Source organism: Hyalella azteca, unplaced genomic scaffold (genome assembly GCF_000764305.2).
Source record: "Hyalella azteca isolate HAZT.00-mixed unplaced genomic scaffold, Hazt_2.0.2 contig16054, whole genome shotgun sequence".
NCBI classification, from domain to species: domain Eukaryota; kingdom Metazoa; phylum Arthropoda; class Malacostraca; order Amphipoda; family Hyalellidae; genus Hyalella; species Hyalella azteca.
The window spans coordinates 78,043-101,337 of record NW_025945881.1 but is presented as its reverse complement, the minus strand read 5'-3'; the positions used below and the strand labels follow the sequence as shown (position 1 = coordinate 101,337).

At 37.8% G+C, this 23,295-nt stretch overlaps 2 protein-coding genes across 4 annotated transcripts; both read left to right on the top strand.

The window, feature by feature from the left end:
* The first annotated feature begins 268 nt into the window (after positions 1-268).
* Positions 269-9,220, top strand: LOC108668054 (nucleolar protein dao-5). Its single transcript, XM_018155185.2, has 3 exons — positions 269-536; positions 3,860-3,896; positions 6,120-9,220. The coding sequence occupies exons 1-3, from the start codon at positions 285-287 to the stop codon at positions 6,665-6,667; spliced, it is 837 nt and encodes a 278-aa protein (XP_018010674.1). The 5' UTR covers positions 269-284; the 3' UTR covers positions 6,668-9,220.
* Positions 9,221-10,995: 1,775 nt separating this feature from the next.
* On the top strand, positions 10,996-23,295 carry LOC108668053 (delta(14)-sterol reductase TM7SF2). Of its 3 annotated transcripts, none has more exons than XM_018155183.2 (12): positions 10,996-11,071; positions 16,325-16,520; positions 17,007-17,220; positions 17,714-17,862; positions 18,285-18,470; positions 18,852-19,020; positions 19,209-19,501; positions 19,752-19,844; positions 20,186-20,337; positions 20,586-20,713; positions 21,070-21,192; positions 21,468-23,295. In XM_018155183.2, exons 2-12 carry the CDS (start codon positions 16,356-16,358, stop codon positions 21,626-21,628), a joined length of 1,833 nt encoding a protein of 610 aa, XP_018010672.1. In that variant the 5' UTR covers positions 10,996-11,071; positions 16,325-16,355; the 3' UTR covers positions 21,629-23,295. The 3 variants fall into 3 exon arrangements, with proteins under 3 accessions (XP_018010672.1, XP_018010670.1, XP_018010673.1); XM_018155181.2 differs by having other exon boundaries at positions 11,030-11,105; XM_018155184.2 differs by lacking the exon at positions 10,996-11,071 and adding an exon at positions 12,054-12,220.

Below are 23,295 nucleotides of genomic sequence, written 5' to 3'. Positions count from 1 at the left end.
AGATTTAACCTTCGGTTAAGTCTCCTTCTATCTGATCAGGGGAATAAAATAAAATATAACGATATAAATTATTCTTCTAAAACTGAATATTAGTTAGTCTTCTTCATTTCGACCAATAATGGAGAAGTAATTTGCTTCTCTAATAATGGAGAAACAAATGTAATGGAGAAGCTAAGAAGTATTTGCTTTTTAGTGAATGCATAAAATTCTTGTAGCAATGTCGACATCGTCATCCGAAAGCCTGAAGAAGAGCGTCACTTCTTCAGATTTCGAGGAGGAGTTCGATGACGATGAAGAAGAAGAGGATGACGAGAAGCCGAGAAAGAGGAGGAGAAGCACTCACAAGAGCCCTAAGAAGAGCAAGAGGAAGAGCAGCAAGTCCCGAGGGCGAAGAAGTACAAAAAGTGAAGCCGATAAGACGCCGGCCAAGGGGCGGAAGAAGGGCGGCCGAGGCCGCAAGGCTGCAGCTGCGAAGGCCGCTCCTGCTACCGAGGAGGTGGTGCAGAAGGAGGCCGTCGCTGCCACGCCTAAAGCAGGTCGGCTATGATTACTTTATTTATTGCATGTATAAAGTATGGGTTCGTATGAGTCTCAAATTTGCTCTGGAAAGGACCGACGATGTGGGCATTTCTCTGGAATCCAGGCAGCTGCTACTCGGAGTAGAAGGTGAAATAAGCGTTTTCATCACAATCGATTTTAATCCATCTTAAGAAAAGCATGGCGATATGAACATGGAACATGGGGGATCCGAATCGTGTTCCATGCTTTTGAGCTGCATCTTCATTCTTGTTCTGGAAAAATGGGGACACTTCATTATGACATTTTCATTTAATTTCTCTCCCTTTATTGTTCGGGCCTCATGATTACGATGCACTAGGTCTAACATTCGAAGCGTATTGTATTTCTTGAGAATGAAATCTCTTAGCTATGCTCCAAACATCACTTCTTTTGATGACTTTGATCTTGTAGTTGGAGAGCATGACACTTGAAAATATACTGCAGAGTAGAAAATTTGATTTCTTTTCTAAAATTTAAACTAATTCTCATTTTGAATTTCTACTTCGTAGATAAAAACGAGCATTCAAAACTATGTATGGTAATATCCGGTCTGGATTTGAAAGACAGACCAAATTCATCTCAAGAAAACAATGTTCATTTTCTCGATCCAGGGCAAATTTCACCAACACATTCGTCTTGTTATTTTATAATTAGCATGCAAACAAAATTGCAGTTTTGCTTCACGTGTGTTGCACGTCACTTTCTAGCGCACATGTTGGTGAGTCATGTTCTGGAGGATACATTTGATCTGGAGGATACATTTGATCTGTAGGATACATTTGATCTGGAGGATAAATTTGTTCTGTATGATGCATTTGATCTGGAGGATACAATTGTTCTGTAGGATACATTCGATCTGAAGAATACATTTGTTCTGAAGGATACATTTGTTCTGGAGGATACATTGGTACTGGAGGATACATTTGTTTTGGAGGATACATTGGTACTGGAGGATACATTTGTTCTGAAGGATACATTTGTTCTGGAGGATACATTTGTTTTGAAGGATTTATTTCTTTTGGAGGATATATTTGTTTTGGAGGATACATTTGTTTTGGAGGATACATTTGTTCTGGAGGATACATTTGTTCTGGAGGATACATTTGTTTTGAAGGATACATTTCTTTTGGAGGATACATTTGTTCTGGATGATACATTTGTTCTGGGAGTTACTTTTGTTCTGGAGGATACATTTGTTCTGGGAGTTACTTTTGTTCTGGAGGATACATTTGTTCTGGGAGATACTTTTGTTCTGGAGGATACATTTGTTTATAAATTTAGGACCACATTTAACGGGGTACATGAGCTTGCTCTGCATAGCTATAAAGCTGTTAATGCTTGAAATTCGCAAACTGGGAATAAGTAACTTGGATTTGAAGTAATAAGATAGGTACGGCTAAGACGTGGAACTTAGCCCTGTTGAGTGTGCCTAATAGTTTTAATTAATTTGTGTACTACACGCAGTTGATAACGAATAATAATAATTCTTCTAAGATCATTTCGATTGGGCAACTTGGCGATAACAAGAACCGAAAATTGATGTGTTCCTGTTGAAAGTCAAGTACCAGTCTATTACGGGGTAGAATAAGATAATGGAAACACCTGACATTTTGATTTGTTGCTGCTAGTTGATATTTTATCTTTGCACAGATATTTTTATAGAATTTTTGTGTCTATAACATAATCTATAAATGACAAACCTCTCTAACTTTCAAAGAAGCCAAATTGTTGGTGCCCGTATGTATGGCAGGTGCTAGTGTGACAGAAACTTCCCGAATGCTTGACGTTTTGAGAAGTTCGGTCTCAAAAGTAATGATTGCTTTTAAAATAAAATGAAAAACGTCCTCAGCAAAGCACAGGTTTGGCCGAAATTCGAAGTTGTTTGAGAGGGACCGTCGGTACTCTAATCGAATTGTGAGGGACAATCGAAAGACCACGGACGGCAATTGAAATTACTGCAGACCTCTATGGACACCTACAGAACACAGTTTCCATAAAGACTATCGGCCGAGAACTGCACAAATCTAGATTCTATGGAAAAGCTGCAATTAGAAAACCTCTGGTTTCAAATACAAATGCTTCAAGGCGTTTAGAGTGGTTTAAAAACCTTCAGAATTGGTCCCTCGAGCAGTGTAAAAATGTAATTTTCTCTGACGAACCATCGTTTTCTTTATTTCTAACCTCTGGCCGAGTTTACGTGTTGAGACAGCCAAACGAATCATTTAATTCCGACTGACTCCTTCCAACCTTGAAATAAGCGACGGATCTGTGATGATCTGGGGTGCTATTTCTTGGAAATCCGGCGGAACAATGATTTCTCTTCATGGAAGAATTAACAGCTGTGACTATTTAGGAATTTTGGAGGACCAAGTTGATCCAATGGTTCAAGCACTGTTTCCGAAGGGGAACGGCATCTTTCGAGATAATTGCCCCCGATCCATACCGATAGAAATGTTGAAAAATGATAAGAGAAACATTCTAATGAAGTTGAGCATCTTATTTGGCCACCACTATCACCAGACCTGAATGTTATCGTACATTTATGGTCGATTTTAGAGATGCAAGTCAGAATTGATTCCCACCGCCATCGTATTTAGAAGAGCTGGAGGGAGTTTAAAGAGAATAATGTGCTAAAATTCCTTTGTAAGCAATTCACAATTTGTATGAATCAATACCTCGGAGATTTGAAGCTGTAATTGCCGCACTGGGTGGGCCTACACCATGCATACTAAAATATTTCTGTGTATTTCTCAGGTGTTTCCCTTATTTTGTCTAACACTAGTAGCTTCGTTATCTTTCTGAAGGTAATATTTTGTGAGTTTAAAAAGCGATTATGCATGCATAACGGCGCGCTATTATTGAAGTACCGGCAGAATTGAGGCGAAGCGTTTGGTACGTGGATGCCGTGCGTGCCTCCACGTTAATCAGGTGGATGCCGTGCGTGCATCCACGTTAATCAGGTGGATGCCGTGCGTGCATCCACGTTAAGCAGGTGGATGCCGTGCGTGCATCCACGTTAAGCAGGTGGATGCCGTGCGTGCATCCACGTTAAGCAGGTGGATGTTGTGCGTGCATCCACGTTAAGCAGGTGGATGCCGTGCGTGCATCCACGTATAGCAGGTGGATGCCGTACGTGCATCCACGTTAGGCAGGTGGATACCGTGCGTGCATCCACGTATAGCAGGTGGATACCGTGCGTGCATCCACGTTAGGCAGGTGGATACCGTGCGTACATCCACGTATAGCAGGTGGATGCCGCACGTGCGAGTGCGTGGCATTGATCACACGTTGTTCTTTGCAGGACTCTGAGTTGACTTATGAGCCTCGTGTGTTCGTCGGTACGTTATTACTCTTCTTGACTTTGTTGTTAATGTTGTTGCTGATGCTTTTTACTTATCTAAAACTTAACTGTCATACACTACTTCTATCGTTCTGTGTGAACCTTGTAGTCGCTACCCTGTTGTTTTAATCTAACCATCACACGGTGTTCGCCCCCTGATGATGGCTGTACACGAGTTAATTTTTGAGTTTTAGCATGGAGTTATCGCAGCTCATTTTACGAGGTTCTTGTGTTTTTTCTATTATTATTGTACCTATTATTTCTGTTCATGTTTGCATAGTTTTAAACTTAAACTCTTATGAACTTGGCTCGATAGGTTTGGCATTGACCAAGTGAAAATTATGTGGAGTGAGAGTGACAAAATCTTGCAGAAATTTCCGCAAAAAGCATTAAGGAAATACCATCAGTTCAAAATCAAATGATGGCTCATTAACTTGCTGTTTATATAATTGTGTGATCATTGAAAATACGTTATTTGGATATCGGTGCCGTCATGTTAGATGATATCTTATTGCATGCGTTCACATCCTCACTTCTATTGAACTCGTTCGCTTTTATTTTCATTTCACTCGCGTAATATCAACTACTTAATTTTGAAAGTTCTGATGTCTGGCGGAACGAAGCATGCCGTTATTTTCTTTAACTAAAAATTGTAACTACTTATTGCGAGCATCGCTCATATTTTTGTGCCACTTAAAGCATTTATTTTCCCAATTGGAGTATCGATTTTAAAATAACCATAACTTGGCGGATATAGCGAGGCTTTTGGCACGAATGTAAATTATTTTCTGATGTGCGATGAGAATAGTCAAGTTATCGCACGCTAAAGATTAGTTAAATATGACTTTCCTCTTTCCAACTGCATACTAATCATTATTATCACCATTATAATTTGTTTTATTGTTGCATGAATGACGCACGTGTTGTTTATTGAGCACTCACAAATACTTAATATATCTGACAGTGTGGCTTGACCTTTCAGTTTATATTTGATTCTAATGTCTAGTATTGAAATGCGCATGAATGTTTTTTCGATGCGCACTTTTGTTTGTCCTGTACACTGCTTAGTCTCCAGCCTAATGACTATTTTTCGTCATAACCTATACTAGGTTGTGACGAAAATATATTACTTTTATTTCGTCGTTTCATGTTAGACTTTTTTTTTTTTGGTACGAGGTACGTATTATAGACGTATATTACACACCAATTGTACAAACTATTTTATTGTATTGAACACTTTCTGCAGTGAATGATTTAGCAATATTGACACATGACGGTTTTATTAAGCTCCAGCGAGCCGCTTATGTTACTAATTTCTTTGTGAAGAGTTCTGTCAATTTAAGGAGTCGAGTTTCGAATCACTATTGATGAATTATGGATATCATTGATTTATTACAAACTCAGAAATATCGCAACACAGTCAATATTTAGTGAATCTGAAACGTGCGTAGCCCTCTGGTGAGGAGGTCCTACTTGCGTTATAAGGCCATTGCTATTTTGAGATGAATTTTTGATCGGTTACCAAGATTTTTTTACGAATGCCACATCAATTCTCTAGTGTGTTTCTGATGATGAGAATCCGTTTGGATTTTTATTTCCCGTTTTATTCCTTCGTGTGAGTTAATTAAGTTTTTTTTTATCTAATGCAAGGTATTTAAAAATTCCGTGTTTTAAACTGATGCAAGGTCTGTGAAAATTTCGTTATTCTGCACATTTTTCTGTTCCACTTCAGTTTTGAGGGCCTGAAGAATTTACTTTGCTATGTGGCAACTATGCTTATTGGTAACAGACGGAGTTACCTCTGTTGGGCCTTTACCAAAGTGTTACTCTTAGACTTTTAGATATATTTTGTTAATTGAGTTCACTTTTTCTACGGTTTGATTTTAAGGAACGTGGTTAACGTAAATCATCCTTACTTAAATGGTTTGTATTGAATTTTCTCTCATTTTCCGTTTCATTGACGTTAATTTTTTGTGGCATCAAGAAAGTTTTGCTCAGCTTGAATGCATTTATTTGTTGTTATTGTCGGTAATCTTTTATAGACACAAGTTTTGGTTCGTCAAGTTGGGTTCTACAGTTATCATAAGTAGTTATGGTGTCACTCTCTTTCGATTAGTGGAACGTTTTTTATCAATTGTAGATATGTCATGTCTTTCCATTTGTATGTGCTTCAAGATTTTACAGTAAATATTTTGTTAATATTGTGATATTCGTTGGCCAGGTGGAAGAAGCCGAGGTCGAGCAGCGGCTGCAGCTGCTGTGGATGAAGAAGTGAAGGCTGCTGCTTCTGAAGCTGCTTCTGTTGCGGTCACCCCTGCAAAGTCAGGCAGAGGTATTCGTAAAACTACCACCAACACCACCACCACTACTACTGCTGCTGCTGCTGACGCTGACGACGAAATTGAAACTAAGCCCGCGAACGCCAAGGAGAAGAAAAAACCAGCAGCCGCCAAACTCAAAGAGCAAGAACCAAAAAACGAAGAACCCGAGGAAGAAACCAAGACGATTAAAGGCAAAAAACCTCCAGTAGCTGCCAAAGCCAAGGAGTCTAATAAAACTGATGAGCCTGAGGAAAATAACAAGGCTGCAAAAGGCAAAAAAAATCCGCCTGCTGCAAAAACCAAGGAGCGGCCAGATGAAGCAAAACAAGAAGGAGAAACTAAGGCCACTAAGACCAAACAACCAGCGGCTGCTAAAGGAGGCGCTAAAGGAGCCGCTGCTAAGAATACTCCTGCCACGGAGCGTGCCAGTCGCCGTGGTAAGAAGTAATGGCAAGACTATGTATATTTTATACGAAGCATTACCAGTTTGACTTGATTAGTTGTCCTTAGATGTAATCTGTTGCGCATACTACCGCGTTTCTTTACATACGTGATTTGCTGCATAATTGAATTTTTAGTTGTCTTACTTACTCAATGGTAATTTCAGGCTTCGTGACTTTCATGTGCACCTTTGTTACTTTATTGTTTCTCCAACGAAACGTTTGCCTTGAAATGTTGGCTGATTGCTAATGAACTCTCAGTTTTAGCTAGCAATCGTAAAGATATACCGTATGCCGTGTTCCTCCTATGTTCTTCCCACTGTATATTTTTACCATTGATATTGATTGTTCATTGCTCGTCGTTTGGTATTGCACGAAACTTGGGTATATTTTTAGTCAACTCAAACCCTATTATGTTATTGTACATTTACATAAAAGGACTGGGAGTTTAGCGTGAAAATGCTGAGCTTAACGCTTTAGAATCATTGAGTAACCAGCGTCCTACTCTTCAAAGCGCTAAAGCTGATGTTCTTAGATGCCAATCACTCATTTATTATTTCCTTCAAGTTTAACTGCTTTATAGACTTGGTGAGAGGCGTTACTACTTGCATTTTCTCGATCAGATGACTACAAGAGGTGGCATTAGGATGAAACTTGTGGTTCTTCACAAAAATTTTGGCTTTAACTACTTTCTCGTTATTGCCGTCTCATCGATATCATTGCAGTTTAAATCGCGCTAGTTTGCTTATTATTTGTAACAAATTTCTACTTTCACAATAAACCCTCACTCTTTTCGGATAAACACCGGAGGCCTTTCTCCGAGTATACATTTTACACGTTTTCGAGTCCGCTGTTTTAACAATGGTGATTTTTTTTGTTGATGTGAAATATTCACTGCTTTGGTTTCCTTTTTTATCATGCAAGATAAGATAAATTAATTTTCAATATTCGCTGCAGCAGTAAAGGAGCAGAAGTAACAGCAGTAGCATCAGCAGCTGTAGCTTTTTCGAATAAATAACTGGAGTCGTGTGTACTACTTCTTAACAGAGTACTTGTATAAGGCTACTATTGTCTACTGTAAAATAATGATGTACTATTGCTTAGTAGTGTGGATGTGTGAGCGTTTGATGGTGAAAGATGTGTGCGTGGAAGTGTTTTCAAGTGCGTGTTTCTAATATAAGTACACTTTAAGAGCACTTACGCGAGTGAGGGCATTAACTTTGTTCCAAGTTTTACGGTGATAAGGAGTTGTTTTAGTTGTGAGTGTGCTCGCTTTAGACTTCGACTTACGTTGCAATAATTCTTATGTATTTATCCATTGCCCACCCAGCTTTGTTAAAGTAATAGCGAGCTTATCTTTTTGAGAGCATAAAAAGTAGTCATAACCTCCCCTTTATTATGGTAATAATGGTAACTCTTCAGCTTGGCTCGTGCTCCCTGAAAATCTGCACCGCAAGTACATCCTTTTGGGTATATTATGTTATTATTTGGATCAAAGGCATGACTTTGTTAGCGTTTCATTAGTTCAACTTTACAATGTTCCTCGCAGCAGCTCAATAGAGCGTTGCGAGAAGCCTCCTTGTTATTTTGTTAAGAGGTACTCTGAGCTGAACGACGGGGGCTTACTTAATTTACTGAATTTGTAGAGTTGCCTCGTGGATGTGTCGTTGTAGTTATTCAATGTATCGACCACACCTGCACTGACACTTAGATCGCTATTGACCGGCCATTGAATTAGAAAGTAGATTTTAAAATCCCGTCTCGTGTCAATAATCCCTCCTCTGCAGTTTGTAAATTCCCTCATGTCAATAATCCCGCCTCAGTAGGCAGTACATTAGCAACAGTTTCTAGCGTTGGTAAACTTTACCACGTAGTCGTATAGGTAGACTTTTGCCTGCCCAGATTTTGGTATTGACACGAAATGTGAACTCTATTATATCATTACCCTTTTGTATTGTTAATTCAGTTCATTTTTGTACTATGTAGTGACTCACGATTTGTTCAAGCTGTCTATTTGCCACCGTATTTGAAATTAATTCATATCCTGCCTGGTCTTTTCGAGATGTTTCAACTGAAATCTAATCCTGTTCTCTGAAACTGACAAGCTTTTTCGGACTAGCTTTGCCTGGCAAAGAAATGTTTTCATAGTCGATTCAGTTGCAAAGATTTCTCATTCTAACTTGGCACGCGTTTTCAGCCCATGGAAGTAAGTTGCCATATATATTAGGAATTGAAGTTTGAATTTACACTACGTCTTCTGTTAACTGAATTTCTACTGTGCCAGTAAATTTTGGTTTCATGGTTGCTATCTGCAAGATTAGTAGCGATCCTTATTCTGGTTAGAGACCGACTAGGATGTCTCTACCATTGAGTGATCGCATGCATTGTGTGTAAAACACGTTTTAAGCTTGGTGATAGTTTGGTTTCAGTGATAGTTTTATAGGTAAGTGCTACATCCGCTCCACCAGAACGACTATGAACTCTTGTACTTCTCCACCTGCAGCCTGCCGAGCGTCAGGTCGTGCTTTGTAATTAAAGGATGTCATTAAACTGTATGTTCACTTGTACACTTCATTCTCCCTAAAATTTTCGTTGTGAGAAACAAAATAACCGTTTTAAAACGTGTTACCAGAGTGATCAACACATTCAGTTGAGTAAAGCTGGGAAAGTTTGCTGAGTATTTGTAGCTTTGGCAGTCAGGGAGGAATTTTGACGCGTTACTGTGCTCGTCAGAATACATATATGATTTGGCGTTCATAGGAGCATTGTTCCTCAGCGACCCAACTCAGAGGGGAGCGCAGCCGTAGGTAACAAAATTGACTCTTAAACAGGCCCTGGGCCTAACGCCAACCATCAGCATGCAATATCTACACATAGCCTCAGACCAATGAGCTGTGGGTAACTCCGGCTAACAGTAAATCCGCTTTGCACAACACAGCCACTGCTTCACAGCGCCGGAACGCAACAGGCGGCGCAGGTTAGGTTAGGTTACGTTAGGAGTAGCTGTTGCGGTAGGCGGGTAGGGCCTGCTGCGCTCCGGCCTGTGACTGAACTGCGCTGTTGTGGTGGGCGCTTGTGTCAAAAGCCGTAAAGATGCCCGGCTGCGTTACGCTCGGGAAGGTATATAAATCGCACTGTGGACTTAGGCTATGCTGACCTCTAGCTATCCACCCACTCAGAGCTCGTGGTGTCTGACGGCTGGTCTCAGTTATGGGTGAGGCATTAGTAGGGTTATGTCGTTATCTAGGCAAGGCAGTTGTGGGATTAAGCTATATCTTGTATGCAGGATTCCTTGCAATTATCTTCTCTGACTCTCGTTTGGCAGACCGACGTCTCGTATCAGCGTACTCTTGTTCGAGTGACTTTAATTCTGATGCTGTTCACTTCTCCCTTCTTCAGTTCTTGTCACTTCGTCTCTCCCTGAAATGCAAACGTTGCTTCTCTCGAGCCAGCTTCAGCAGGCTGGACAATTGTGACATAGCCCCCATTTTGGTGAACATCAATTTGGGAAATTTTCAGTAATTGAGACCTACTGCCTTGCTGGCGATGTTAATTTTTGACCTCCGGCGTGAAATAGCTTGATAGCTGAAGCTCTGCCTCTAGCAAATCATCCTACTTATACTCTTCGCCTGGAATTTTTTAGGAAAAGAGCACCAAAGTTTCAACGATTGGGCTTAACTCGTGCATGAAAACAGTAATTTTTCACGAGCTAAGCAGTACTTTGTGTGCATGTTACATTGTTTTGTCATGTGGGGTAGACAAAGAATTTCTCTCCTTGACATCGTATGTTTCCAATAACAATTTTCTACTGCACGATGATGCACGATGCAGGATTACAGTTAATATTTACGCGCCAATGGCATTATTTGCACATAGTTTTGTGCGTTTGATAATAATCCTGATCCGCTTCTGTTAAAAACATTACAATCTTTCCGTCCAAAGAAAGATTGTATTTAGCGCGTATTTTACGTTTTTCAAGTTAGTGCAGACTCTGTGCAAGTTTCAATTAAACGTTTGCCTGCCTTATATTTTCATAAAATCTGGTTAAAAATAGATTGCGCAAGTTCAAGGGAAAATCTCTGAATTTCATATGTTTACAGTCACGGGATTTAAAATATGTGAATATTTTAGAACCATTGCCCATATTCACTGTCGACGGAAGATCTCGTGTAGTTTCTACTACGCCCATTACACAACATTCTTTCAAAGCTATGACAAATTTCAACCAATAACAGCGCATATTACAGAGTATAGAGAGGCAAAACAGCGAATCAGGAAGAAGCTTCTATACATGTTGGGCGTTAGATATGGCAAATTGGCCCCACATTTGAACTGGCGACCAATAACAGCCATCCGAGGTAGCGCGCCAAAGCGTCCGTTAGTAGAGCTGTGGAAGTGTGGCCAACCATTCGGTTAGTGATTCTTTGTAAAAGTTGCTTGATTATTGTGAGTTGTTTAATTATGCGTAAGAAATTTTCTACAAATTCAGTGCAAATAAATGTCTTTCATGTTTTGGATCATAATTTTCATCTAATAGTTAGTATCGTTTAGAAATAATTGATTCTTAATATTCTAAACACCGGGCGGCGCTTTCAAAACCATGTTTGCCTGTTGCCGATCGAAGAAGCTAGTATTGTAGAATTTTCATTATTTGCTTGATATGTGTTATTTTTCGATAGCATTCGCTTACTTTGCCAGTGTTTTGTTGTTATCCTGCTAAGTACTGAGCTTTAAGCTTTTGAATTGTATCGAATGTTAATTGTAGTTGACATAGGTCGCCATGTTGCTCAATGCTACTGACGCTGTGACGCTGCTGCCTCTCGTAAACACAAGCTGCGTTCACGTATCGAGAATTACATTAGGTTACGGGTTACCTTGTGCTTATAGTCACATTAATTATTTAATATGATAGGCTAACTCTGATTTGCTTGTATTGAAATGAATATGTTGGCTTTCTTTTACGTAGGAGATTGAATTGTCTAAAATTTATTTTAAAATTGATGTAAATAAGACATGAGAATGAAGACTTGCGTTTTACTAAATTACATTTATCAATAGAGTGAATAGACCACAAGCTTTAAACGAAAAATAGTACCAACAAGTTTTCATTTATAAAGTCTCTGAATTAGTTTTTTACATTTTGCTCACCGTTTTCAATTTTGTAATGGTAAATGCCTCTCAATTATACCAACGTTTCTTCTCGCCGTGTGTCTGGAACAATAAGATTTCCAACATTCGATTGACCGTACTGAAGTCTGAAGTCACGTGGTTTACGTAAATATCTGAACTACTGCGCTTGTGTAGAATATCTTTTTAAAAAGTTTATTAAAGTTCTTTGATATTTATGTTGGCTTCGAAAATCGGTTAATTTAACGAGCGAGTTCCGTGAATTTGCATTTCCATGGTGACCACTGACCGATGACTTCCATCCCTCAACTGTGGTATTTTGTCGCTAGTGTTTTGCTAGCTACTGCACTTGAATCATGTTTTAGTAAAAAATACCGGTATATAATATATCAATAGTATTTTTGTTGCACCTACGCAATAAAAAAACAGTCAAGGTAGACAAATTTCCTATTAAAAGTTCTTTCTTTGATCAATTCTATTGTTTATGTTTGCATTTTTATATATTAGGGTGGCGACTTGAATTAGACTAGGTATTCTGGCAACTCAGGTGTCACTGATGGTTACTCAGTCTCAGGTGGTTCAGTGACTCAGTCTCAACTCTCAGGTGATGGTTTCTCAGTCTCACTTTTTGTGCTAATAATAATAATATCTTCTTATGTCAAGTTAGCTATGTTTAACGATGACCTGAAGGAATACTAAAATTTACTAGGAATTTACTTACAGCTTAATTGTTCTGTGAGTAAACTTTGAGTAATATTGTTTACATTCAAATTAGATTAATATTATTTCATAATAATAATATTTTTAATTGTCTCAGTATTTGAAATAATCATTATTTAAGTTCTTTTTATGTTCTCTAAAAGGCTAAATTGTGGAGCAACTACATGTATTGAAGGCATTGTTAAATCTTTACTTCTATTAAGTAAATCTGGCCCATGCTACAAAAGGAGTCAGTTGGTTCAGTTAAAGGAAGACTACTTGTTCAGTAAAAAATATTCTAATATATTGACCAATGTTAAAAATAAAGATTTCTATTAAGATTTTCAAAGACCTATTTTTTTAACAAAATACTGATCTTGATGCAACTTCTCAATTTAGCTAGCTTGATTTACATGTGCATGCTCTAAAACAAGTGTAATAATAATTACTGTTGCCAATATGTCTTGAAATTTACTATAATTCCATATATGCATTTATACTTATCTATTGTTCCATTTGTTGGTGATACATTTTCTAGCAATCTAACCATATAAAGAATAAATCAATCTTGTCCTTTATTTTGCATGCTAAATCTATGAAATGGATTTGTGATTAAGTGCTAGTTAAGCACCAGTATTAGTCCTAATCAGAAAAAGCAAGTCCTTGGTATTCTGAAGAAGGTGGAATTCAAAAGAGATAATATATGAACAAGTGCACATACCATGTTGGATCTACAAATCTGAAGCTATATTTTCTTTTATATTTCTCTGATATTTTGCAACTGATTTAGTTGCCTGACTGGATTGCTTTTTAGTTTATATTTGAACCATTGTGTATGGAATTTCAAAAAACATTCATCTAAGCCTCTCAAATGTTTTTGGGATGTGAATTATGTCTGATAATTACACAATAGATTCTCTATAAACAGTCATAAGTATTAATTTTTTATAAGAAAGGGAAATAACATCGTATCATGAGTAAGAACCAGCACTGATTTCAAGCCTAAATGATATGACAGTACCACATTTATTAATGTTTTCCCTTCCACTGCAATCAGTTGTGTATTCAATGTTAGCATGTTGTATTAAGTGCCTACAAGATTGATAATAACTTATTGCCTTAAATGATAAGCTTTACATGCACTCAGGCTATTTGATTGTCATCTCTATGTTTGTTGATATTTAATGATAACCACGCACACTCTTACGTTATATCTATACATAGTTAGCGAGATTTTTGTAGTGACGTTCAAATCAACTCTTATGTTGTGTAAATACATAGTTACGCAGCGAGATGTTTGTAGCGACGTTCACGCAAACTCTTATGTTGTATCTATACACAGTTATGCCGTGAGATGTTTGTAGCAACGTTCACGCAAACTCTTATGTTGTATCTATACACAGTTATGCAGCGAGATGTTTGTAGCGACGTTCTCGTAAACTCTTATGTTGTATCTATACACAGTTATGCAGCGAGATGTTTGTAGCGACGTTCATGTAAACTCTTATGTTGTGTAAAAAACCTAGTTACGCGGCGAGATGTTTGTAGCGACGTTCATGTAAACTCTTATGTTGTATCTATACGACGCCTGTGTCTATGTTATGTGTATACATAGCTACGCATTTGATAGTCCCTGTCTATGTTATGTGTATACATAGCTACGCATTTGATAGTCCCGTGGTCGGACTCGCCTTCAGGCCTGCTTGTGTCAAGTCTGTTGCGTCGCCTGAGGGCCACTACTGCCTCGAGTTCTAAATGAAAGCTCTTTTGTCTTGTGCTGCCTCCGCGTTACTGGCTGCTGTATTTATTTTTACTCTTATGCTCGCAAGCCGGCAAATACGTTCAGAGAAACTTGCCTTTGGTGAATGGAGCATCGTGATGGCATTATACTTGTAATACATAATATCTGCACCAATCAAGTCTAGTCAGTGTGGTGTATGTATCTGAGCAATAATGTAATTGATAGACCATATAATTGTTCACATAGATGACGTTCTTTCGAAGAGGACTTTCGAAAAAGTCTGTGGGACTATTTATATGACTAATTTAATGTGGTAAATTTCCTGTCTGAACGATACATCTAATTTTATTAACAAAGTTTGGCTTGTAATATTGATGCGAATAAGCTATTTTGTATATATTGTGTTAAATGTCGAATCCGAGCGTCTGTTTTAATTTAATTCTGGATTGAGTCATCGGCTGGTCTGAGGCTTTCATACAACCCACTCATGTCAGATTTCTTACAGTGGTATTTTCGAGTCAAACTGAAATGGGTACAAAATGGGCAAATGTTTTTAGAAATTCTAACAAAAAAAACTCGTAATTAATCTTAAACTTGGTTAGCTTGTATGTAGTCAGAAAAGTGGTGCTGTGGTTTTGTGCATCATCGTATCCTACTTTACGTGATAGCTAAGGATTAGTGCGGACTATTCCTGAATTAAACAAATCTTGACCTCGCTGCCGTTCAATGGCAATGACTTCGCAGTTGCAATCGTCGGTTCTATTATTTATTTCACGCCATGAATTCCTAGTAAGACTCGTGAATTCCTTATATACGTGTAAACATGTTTTTATTTGAGTTAAATGAAGCTATCATGGCAATTTTTCTAAGGTTTTATTAACTTGGCTGTTACGTGCAATTATAACAATTATATTTTCTTAGACTTCTTAGTCAGGAGGCCAAGCCCTGAGCCCACGTGGACCAACAGAGAATTAGTCGAAATATAAAATAACTTTCGACTAAGAGAAACTATTCATTCGTCGAGCCCAACAAAAACTTTTACCGCAACTCCTATGCTAGTGTAGAATATTTATCTGCTGGAATTACCTACGGTAGACATTAGCGGTCTAGCTAACGTGTGAACATAAGATATGTTCCAATGCAACGCAAGTCAGTCAACGCATGCTGCCGTTCCGATACTGTGATTCTAAAAAAAAAGTCTTATTACAATGCTTTACTACGCCGTTACGATTCAGCGACTTGAATTTCCTCGCAGCACAGAATGAAACGTGGGCCGTTTCCATTTATTATTTCATCACAGTCAGTTTCATATTAATAGAGGCTTCATCAAAACTATTGTTGAGTTCTCTGTAGTACCAACTCTTGGCAAGAAGTCGGGTCATACGTTGTGGGGCGCAATTACATACATATTTGTAGTATTTTTTACGCTATCTACAGCAAGACTTTTTACTGTTTATGGGATAGAGATCGACATAAAATACGGTGTACAACATTTTGAACTCTACATATATGGAAGGAGGTTGTCGAACTCGAATGATTTCCTAAGTAAAGCTGAAGCAAAATGGATGAATAATAATTAACGTAATTGGAAAATTTAATATAATCCTCTTGATGAATTACGTGAAGTTATTATGACTGGGCGTCGGCGGTGTTTTACCACGCGCTATGTCCGTTCCTGAAAAACGTACCCTTTGGGGCATGACGTACCGAAAACTTAGACCTTTGAAGTGTTATTATCCTTGCCCCGGCCTATTCGCGTTGTGAATATTTTGGTCAGGTATTGGGTTTGCCAATTTCTCCCACGCGATACTACGAAACTGAATTGTTATGCAAGACTTTCTATCCGAAAATGAATGAAACTTCATTTTCATTCATATACATAGTTAACAACCTTCATGCTACAATTTCCTGTTTTTTCTTATTTATACATTTTTTCCCATTAAGGGTTTTATCAGATATTTTTTAGAGAAGATTTTTCTTCATCAGATTTTTCAGAAGGTTGTTTATCAGATTTTTTTTACATTTATTGAATGAAAATTATTAGATATTCTTGAATTTACATTGTAAACTCTTTTCAAGTTTTTTTTTTTTTGTTCAGGTGAAGGAGGTACGAGGAAACTTGAGTAGCTATGACGGAGCGAAAGTTCAATATTGGTGAGCGAGTGAGGGCGAAATGGCCGGGCAGTGGCTTGTATTTCGAGGGAGAGATCGAAGACTTCAACGACATCGAGTACCTCGTCAAGTTCGATGACGAAGATGAAAGCAAGTTGGCCGTCAAATACAGAGATGTTGCTGTGAGTTTCTTGCTTTTAGTTGTCAATGCTGGCGAAAAATTTAAGTTTCTCTTGTGTGTGTGACGGAGAATGATAATTTTTTTCTAGTAATTAATGAAATTGCTCAATTAATTAAAAAGTTACTGATCGAATCGTATCCAGTTCATTCTTTCTTGAGGTGCGTTCTCTTCGTGTGCTTAATTTTAGTGCTTCACTGTGCCTTTGGAATTGGTTATAGTGAAGCTCTTGAATCCTGTTCAGTCATGCATGCCATTTCATCGCTACTCAAAATTGAAAAAAATTGATCGAAGCAAAAGTGTTTTGTTCCGAAGGTATACTAACTTTGATGTTTATTCTATCGTTATTGATTAACTAAAGATGTTATATAAAATTAATAAAGTTTTCAATTGAGACCATTTGACAAGGAAAATTTGTTACCATTTCCTTATTATTTATAATTTCCTCCATTTAAAGAAAAAATGAATTTCTTAAATTCATTTCATGCAGGCCCTGACTTCGTTCAAGCGCTCTCGCTCCCGGTCTCGTGGTCGTAGTCCCACGCGTGTCCCGAAGAGTCCCAACAAGAAGACGAGCAAGAGTCCCGGCAGAGTACAAGCTGCCAAAAGGAGCCCTGGTCGACCAAGAGCTTCTAGTAAAAGTCCTGCCAGGATATCGAAAACTGAGATAACCATGTTAAACTCCACGGCGAATTCCAGTGAAAGTTAGTTACTAATATCCACTACGAGTACTAGTGTAATGTGTAATGCTTCATTTTCTCGGAACTCCAGCATTGAGTTCCTAACTTCCTACCTTTCAAAAGTATTGGAACTATCTTGTTTCATATATTTTCTCACATTTAGTGTTTATCCTGAAATCTTTGTTCATATGCCTGGGTCCGATGGAAGAAAATTTGAAGCGACTTTGAGAAAATAATGCAATTTCAACCCTTCTGTTCTAATTTACCAATTTTACTTGAACGAAAAATCGATTGCCCCATTATACCGGGAGATGATTTGCAGTGATATGCTGGAATAGTTGGTGCATCCTATTCTTTTCATGATTAACTTCATCAATACTAGTTGATAAAAGCACCTATTATTTAATTAATGTAATTTTTAATTATGAATTGTCATTGTATGCAAACTTGAAAGTTTGTCACATGTGCCTAATTACACCTTTTAGAAGAAAATTAATCTCTTGCTTCTCTGTTGCAGGCAACAAAAGTCCATCTCGAGCAAGCAGCAGACGTATTGTAAACAGCAGCGCGAGCAGTTCCTTCTCGCAGAACTCACGCTCCTCAAACGAAGAGAAAACTCGAGTAACATCACTTAGACAGAGCCCCAGACTGTCTTCCGACGAAAAGGTAAGGAGATGCTCTGTTATTGAAAAAAAATTTGTTAATTTTTTGCGGGGTTGTACACTTGTACTTATGATCATATATTGAAAATAAATGGACTGCGTTGCTTTCGAGCCTCATTGAAGTAATCCTAGAGTTAACATTATTTGGGTTGTGAAGTTTACATGGGTAGAGTATAAAATTTTATGATACACTACCGTCAGGTGCTAAAAGTATAGAAAAAGAAGATACGTACTAAATACCTAATAAGTCATGCCGTTGTACAATGAATAAGGCTTTACTTTATTCGTTATGCAAAGAAAGGAAAATCTTTTCTGACTTCTTTCCAATGACGTATAAAATCTTTTTAGAGGAAAGACCATACAAACTTTCTTTGATTTATACTCTTTTTTCAGTTCCGTGTTTAAAATTATTGTATTTTATTTCAGTCCAATGATGTAAAGAACTTATCGGCGAAACCAAGCAGCAGCAGCGGGAGTAAGACAAGACGATGGGCAAGCATCAAGAGAGCCCTGGCTACAGTTTGGGACGTGCTACTGCCAGCTCTTACTTCCCTTCCACTCATCATCTTCATCGCTCTGGCCCCTCTTACGATGTCTTATGCTTGCACCAAAGTTAGTTTGAGCCGCAAATGGAATTAATATTCATTCAACAATGTGATCAAATTGTGTCAATTTCCCCATGAAATGAGTGTTTTTTTTTTTTTGGAAGTCCAATAATTTTTATTAGTCATCGTCACGACCTATGGATTGGATGCGTGATAATTCATATGAATTTTGTGAGTCTCGTTATCGCAAATATCTAAGAAATTATCAATTTTTTCTGCAATCACGCCTACGTAACCTTTGCTGTGAACATCTAGTATTTTATGTGTAAAGTAAATTTCAAAATTTTCCTATGCCGTTTCTGGCTGGAACGCCCTTTGAATTTTATAAATATCTTGGATTCCTGGTGATTTCATTTGACTAAGCTGGTTTTTAATGTGATTATTACAGAAGAACTGCACCGTTTTGGAAGTGCCCACCTTCTCTAGCCAGGTGAAACAATACTATGACATCCGTGCCGTGGCCATAACTCTGGGTCTTCTGGTGCTACACTTGGTGCTCTCTTATATACCAGTTCGCTCCAGAGTGTTGCCTAACGGTGCAAAGGCCAGGACCAACGGTAAATCCATCAACTTTCCATTCATGAAAATTATTTGTTAACGAATCTATAGTTATATTATACTGTGAATTTCTTATTTTAAATTTAAACTTTTAATTATTTGTTGTAATTTAGGTTAATACTTTTGGTGATTCGTTTAATTAGATTTATTATTCTCTTTTTTTTAATGAATCATTTCCGTTGTTCAGGTTTGGTGCTGTTGCTCGTATCCTGTCTACTGTTTCCTCTGGCCCACTACTTCAAACTGAATGTCTCTGAAGTGTACACGCTTCTGCGTCCCCTCATTGTCTCACACGCCGCACTGGGTCTTGTCTTCGGCCTCGCCCTCTACATCAAAAGCTTCTACGCCCCCCGGAGCAACCGCAACCCAAGAATTGTGGGACATTTCCTGCCTGACTTCATCGAAGGTCGTGAAGTGAACCCGCGCATCGGCAGCATTGATATCAAGAGCTTCTTCATAAAACATTCTATCATCGTTTCTGTAAGCAACATTTTTGATTCGATTTTTTAATTTAATTTTTCTGTTTCTTGACTAAAATTAAATGTAGCAAATCAAAACAAAAAATGGAAATTTATATTTCCCTACTAATTAATGTTCCAAATGTTTGCAAAAATTAAAATGATAAAAAACAGGAAATCTAGTTTGCTTGTATGATAGATATATCATGCTTATTGCGATGACCTTCAAGCATTTGTTATTTCTCATTTTTAAACCTAACCATATTTTGCAGTCGCTGCTTCTGCTTGTACTTGTCATCCGCGAATTTCAACTTACAACAAAGGCAAACTACAATAACGAGTTCTTCGTACTTGCGGCGTTACAGGTATGTCATATTGAGATTATTTCTCCTGGATTCAGATTCAATTCCGCATTCTTTCTTCCAGGATGTTTGCGAACAATTTAATGTTGTTGTTTAAGGATTTGCACAGTTTAATTCTTTAAAATACTTGTATAGTTTCTGCAATAAAATATTTATCTTTCCACGAAGTATCGAAACCTATAAATCCCATTTATCAGAAGTATAATAGATTTATGTGATCATCTCTTATTATATGGGCCTTGGGCCTAAAGATTAAAATAACACTTTCGGGCCTTCGAACGTCAAATGCTAGTAATTTCAAATTGCATGTATATTTTGTCAACTAATGTCGTCTTTTTTTACAGTTATTCTATTGCTTGGATTTCCTGTTGTTTGAAGAGAACTTTTACTCCACCTGGGAGTATACTCGACAAGGATCAGGATATTTCCTAACTGGCTTCTACCTGACCATGCCATACTACTTCATCGTCAACACCCGCGTCCTCATGATGTTCAGGTAAAGCATTTTGTATTTTTCCTTCCCTCGTTTCATTACGAGTGACAAAACATCGTTTTTTTTATTGTCGAGTCTGATAAAACTATCGTAACCTATTAATTCTGGGAATTTTAGATTCACTCGTATTGGGTCACATTATTGACATTGTTAATTATTGAACCACATAGCACATGAGAAATGTGTAATAATATCACTTGGTTTAGCTGTGATCTCATTATTCACGTTGCACGATTTTACACATTATTCAGATCACCCTTGCCGTGGTACTGCATTGCCGGGATCGTGGTCATTTACCTGGCTGGTTACATCCTGGTTCGTGGCGCCAACAACCAGAAGCACGCCTTCCGAACCAATCCTTCGGACCCGAACCTTGCTCGTGAGTCCCTCGTCGTACAACTATACATTTTTTGCTACTTAATTAATCTTAATTTTTTTGGGTCTTTTTACCGTCGTATCTCGTGCAATAAATACACTTTATTAGATTCTCTCCTCTTAACGTAAACCTTTTTACCTCTAATCGTATTTCACTATTTTGATGTTGGCTGTAATGTTGGAAGCAATTTCAGTCAACGAGCTCTACAAAACCGTAATGTTCCGCCTGTATTTTCTCCTATCACAGCTTCAATATAACTTTTTTTAGTTACACGCTTCGTGAACAAAATTAGTATTGCATGGCAGAAAATGTCCTTATTTACACGGATTTTTTAAATCATAACTCCTGATATCCTTCAGACCTAGAAAGCCTGCCGACTTCTGCTGGCACGCGTCTGTTGGTCTCAGGCTGGTGGGGGGTTGTGAGGCATCCCAACTACCTGGGAGATCTGCTCGTCCAGCTCTCGCTGTGCCTTCTTTGTGGTGAGTTTTGAATTACCCCAAACCACTGCAAAATTATTTCTCATTGCGTGATGATAGATAATGTCTTAAGATTTTTGATGTGTTGTATTGAAAGTGTTCTACAATGTTCAGACGCTGGTGTAGAAATATAAATAAGGAATATCTTCTCGGTGCAATAATGTATCCAATCCTGTATTTTCTTATGCTTGGTTCATATTTTCAATAAATTCCTTGCTTAATTTACTAGATGATTCTTTCACTTCTTTAGTTTTCGTAACGCCGTATTTTATTGACAGGTTTCAAGCACGGTCTACCATGGCTAAATTTGTTCCTGAGCTTCGCTTCGTTGCTTCACCGCATCTACGAGACTGAACGAACTTGTTCACTTAAATATGGACTATCATGGAGCACCTACACTGGCCGGGTCAAATACAAACTTCTGCCTAAAGTGTTCTAGAAATAGAAATTTAAAGCTCCCTTGGATCTACAGGCGCAATGACCCCCAGCACATTTTACACGAATTTTTCTTATTCGACTAATATCATTATTTATTTAAAATGGCCATTTAATTTGAAACATTGGTACAAAGTCACAAATCATTGGCTTAAAGGAAAATTTTTTATCGTTTTGACGCTTTAGATCTCATGTCCTGATTTCATTGACAACTTGCCTAGGATTAGCGATCGTAAAGTTGGCCTGAGGCTATTTATCACTGGTGTGCATGGAATGAAACTTATTCATTCCTCCGGTTGAATATAGAGTTCAGCCGAAGAATCTCCAGTGCACCTCTTGCGAGGGACATTTCATCACATAATACATTTAGTGTTCATATCTCAGTTTTGACTCGCTATTTTTCAGTAAAGCTGACATTTTTATGTTATTTGACAAGTTTTATGCTCTTTGGATAACGTGTCGTAAAAAGATCTCCAAACATTGCCTTCACTTGCCATTGTCATGCCAGCTCAGTACAGCTTTTTTTTCAAACATATAATCGATCTCTAGAAAAAATAGAAAATGTTTTGACCCCTAATACATTGAAGTGATTTCTTTCAATTAGTGAAACTCGGGAAAGTAATGCCCATTTAGCTTTGCACGTTCGACAGTCTTGCCGGTTATCGAATTTTAAAGGATTCCCGTCTTTTTCGCACCCGTTTTTTCATATTAGCAAGAAGCTGTTTTTTAACTCTGGATTCTATTGTACCCGATATTTTTTTCTTAAAACGATGCATGTGTTTGCGGGTTTACATTTTTTGAAGGTAGTAGCATTGATGGACCAAGTTATGTATCGTCATTCGCATTGCGTTTAATCTGTTGTCTGGTTATTTTGAATTAATGCATGGTTTTCGAATTTAAATATTATTTTAAAACATTTATAATGCTCGGTACGATGCATTGCTGTACAAAATCACTCATTTAAGCCCACTCGTGTGTCGCTTTTTTTTACTGCTCCCAGACACGGCAAATCATGAACATCTATATGCATTTGTGAAAATATCGTTTACTAACATAAATCCCAGTACGCATTGGACTTATGTTAGTAATTAAGTTCCATTTCTATTTCATTCACTCTGAATCATGCGAATAATTTAGTTGAAGATTCATTATGGCTCTCTAACTTTATGTTGACTTGCCATTTATTTTCACGTTAAGATCAACCAATTCTGCAATTAGATATAATGTGCATCTTAGATGCTTTAATTTAAATATTGTATAACCTGTTCATTAAGGCGGTCTAATGTTAGAAATTGCAATGCTGGAGTGTCATTCGACTAAGGCGTTTTTTGTGTCTGATTGACTTGGTGTACAGTATTTTTAACAAAAAAAAAGCTAAGGTTTTCTCAAAGCTTTGAATAAACAGCGAGATCTTTTTGTGTAGGTATTTCGGGACCAATTAGCTTCCAGATGTAAATTTGATTCATTTCATTGAGCATATCATTGTTAAATTTGTCAATCTTGACGTATGAAACATTTTTTGCAATGAATAAGTACAAGATGATAGTGTGTACATATAGAAAACTGTGTAATTTGTATATTGTGCGACAGATGTTCATTGTGTGCATTCTTGCACCACGATGCACATCGTAACTGCTCGCATTTCCAGATTATGAGTAAACGTTTCATGAA

Bases quoted from the DNA above. Each gene is read 5' to 3' on its own strand.
- LOC108668054 (XM_018155185.2), top strand. From the start codon at position 285: ATGACGATGAAGAAGAAGAGGATGACGAGAAGCCGAGAAAGAGGAGGA. The intron at 537-3,859 runs GTCGGCTATGAT...TGTTCTTTGCAG, and splicing joins CGCTGCCACGCCTAAAGCAG to GACTCTGAGTTGACTTATGA. The intron at 3,897-6,119 runs GTACGTTATTAC...TTCGTTGGCCAG, and splicing joins TGAGCCTCGTGTGTTCGTCG to GTGGAAGAAGCCGAGGTCGA.
- LOC108668053 (XM_018155183.2), top strand. From the start codon at position 16,356: ATGACGGAGCGAAAGTTCAATATTGGTGAGCGAGTGAGGGCGAAATGG. The intron at 19,502-19,751 runs GTAAGCAACATT...CATATTTTGCAG, and splicing joins AACATTCTATCATCGTTTCT to TCGCTGCTTCTGCTTGTACT. The intron at 20,338-20,585 runs GTAAAGCATTTT...CACATTATTCAG, and splicing joins CGCGTCCTCATGATGTTCAG to ATCACCCTTGCCGTGGTACT.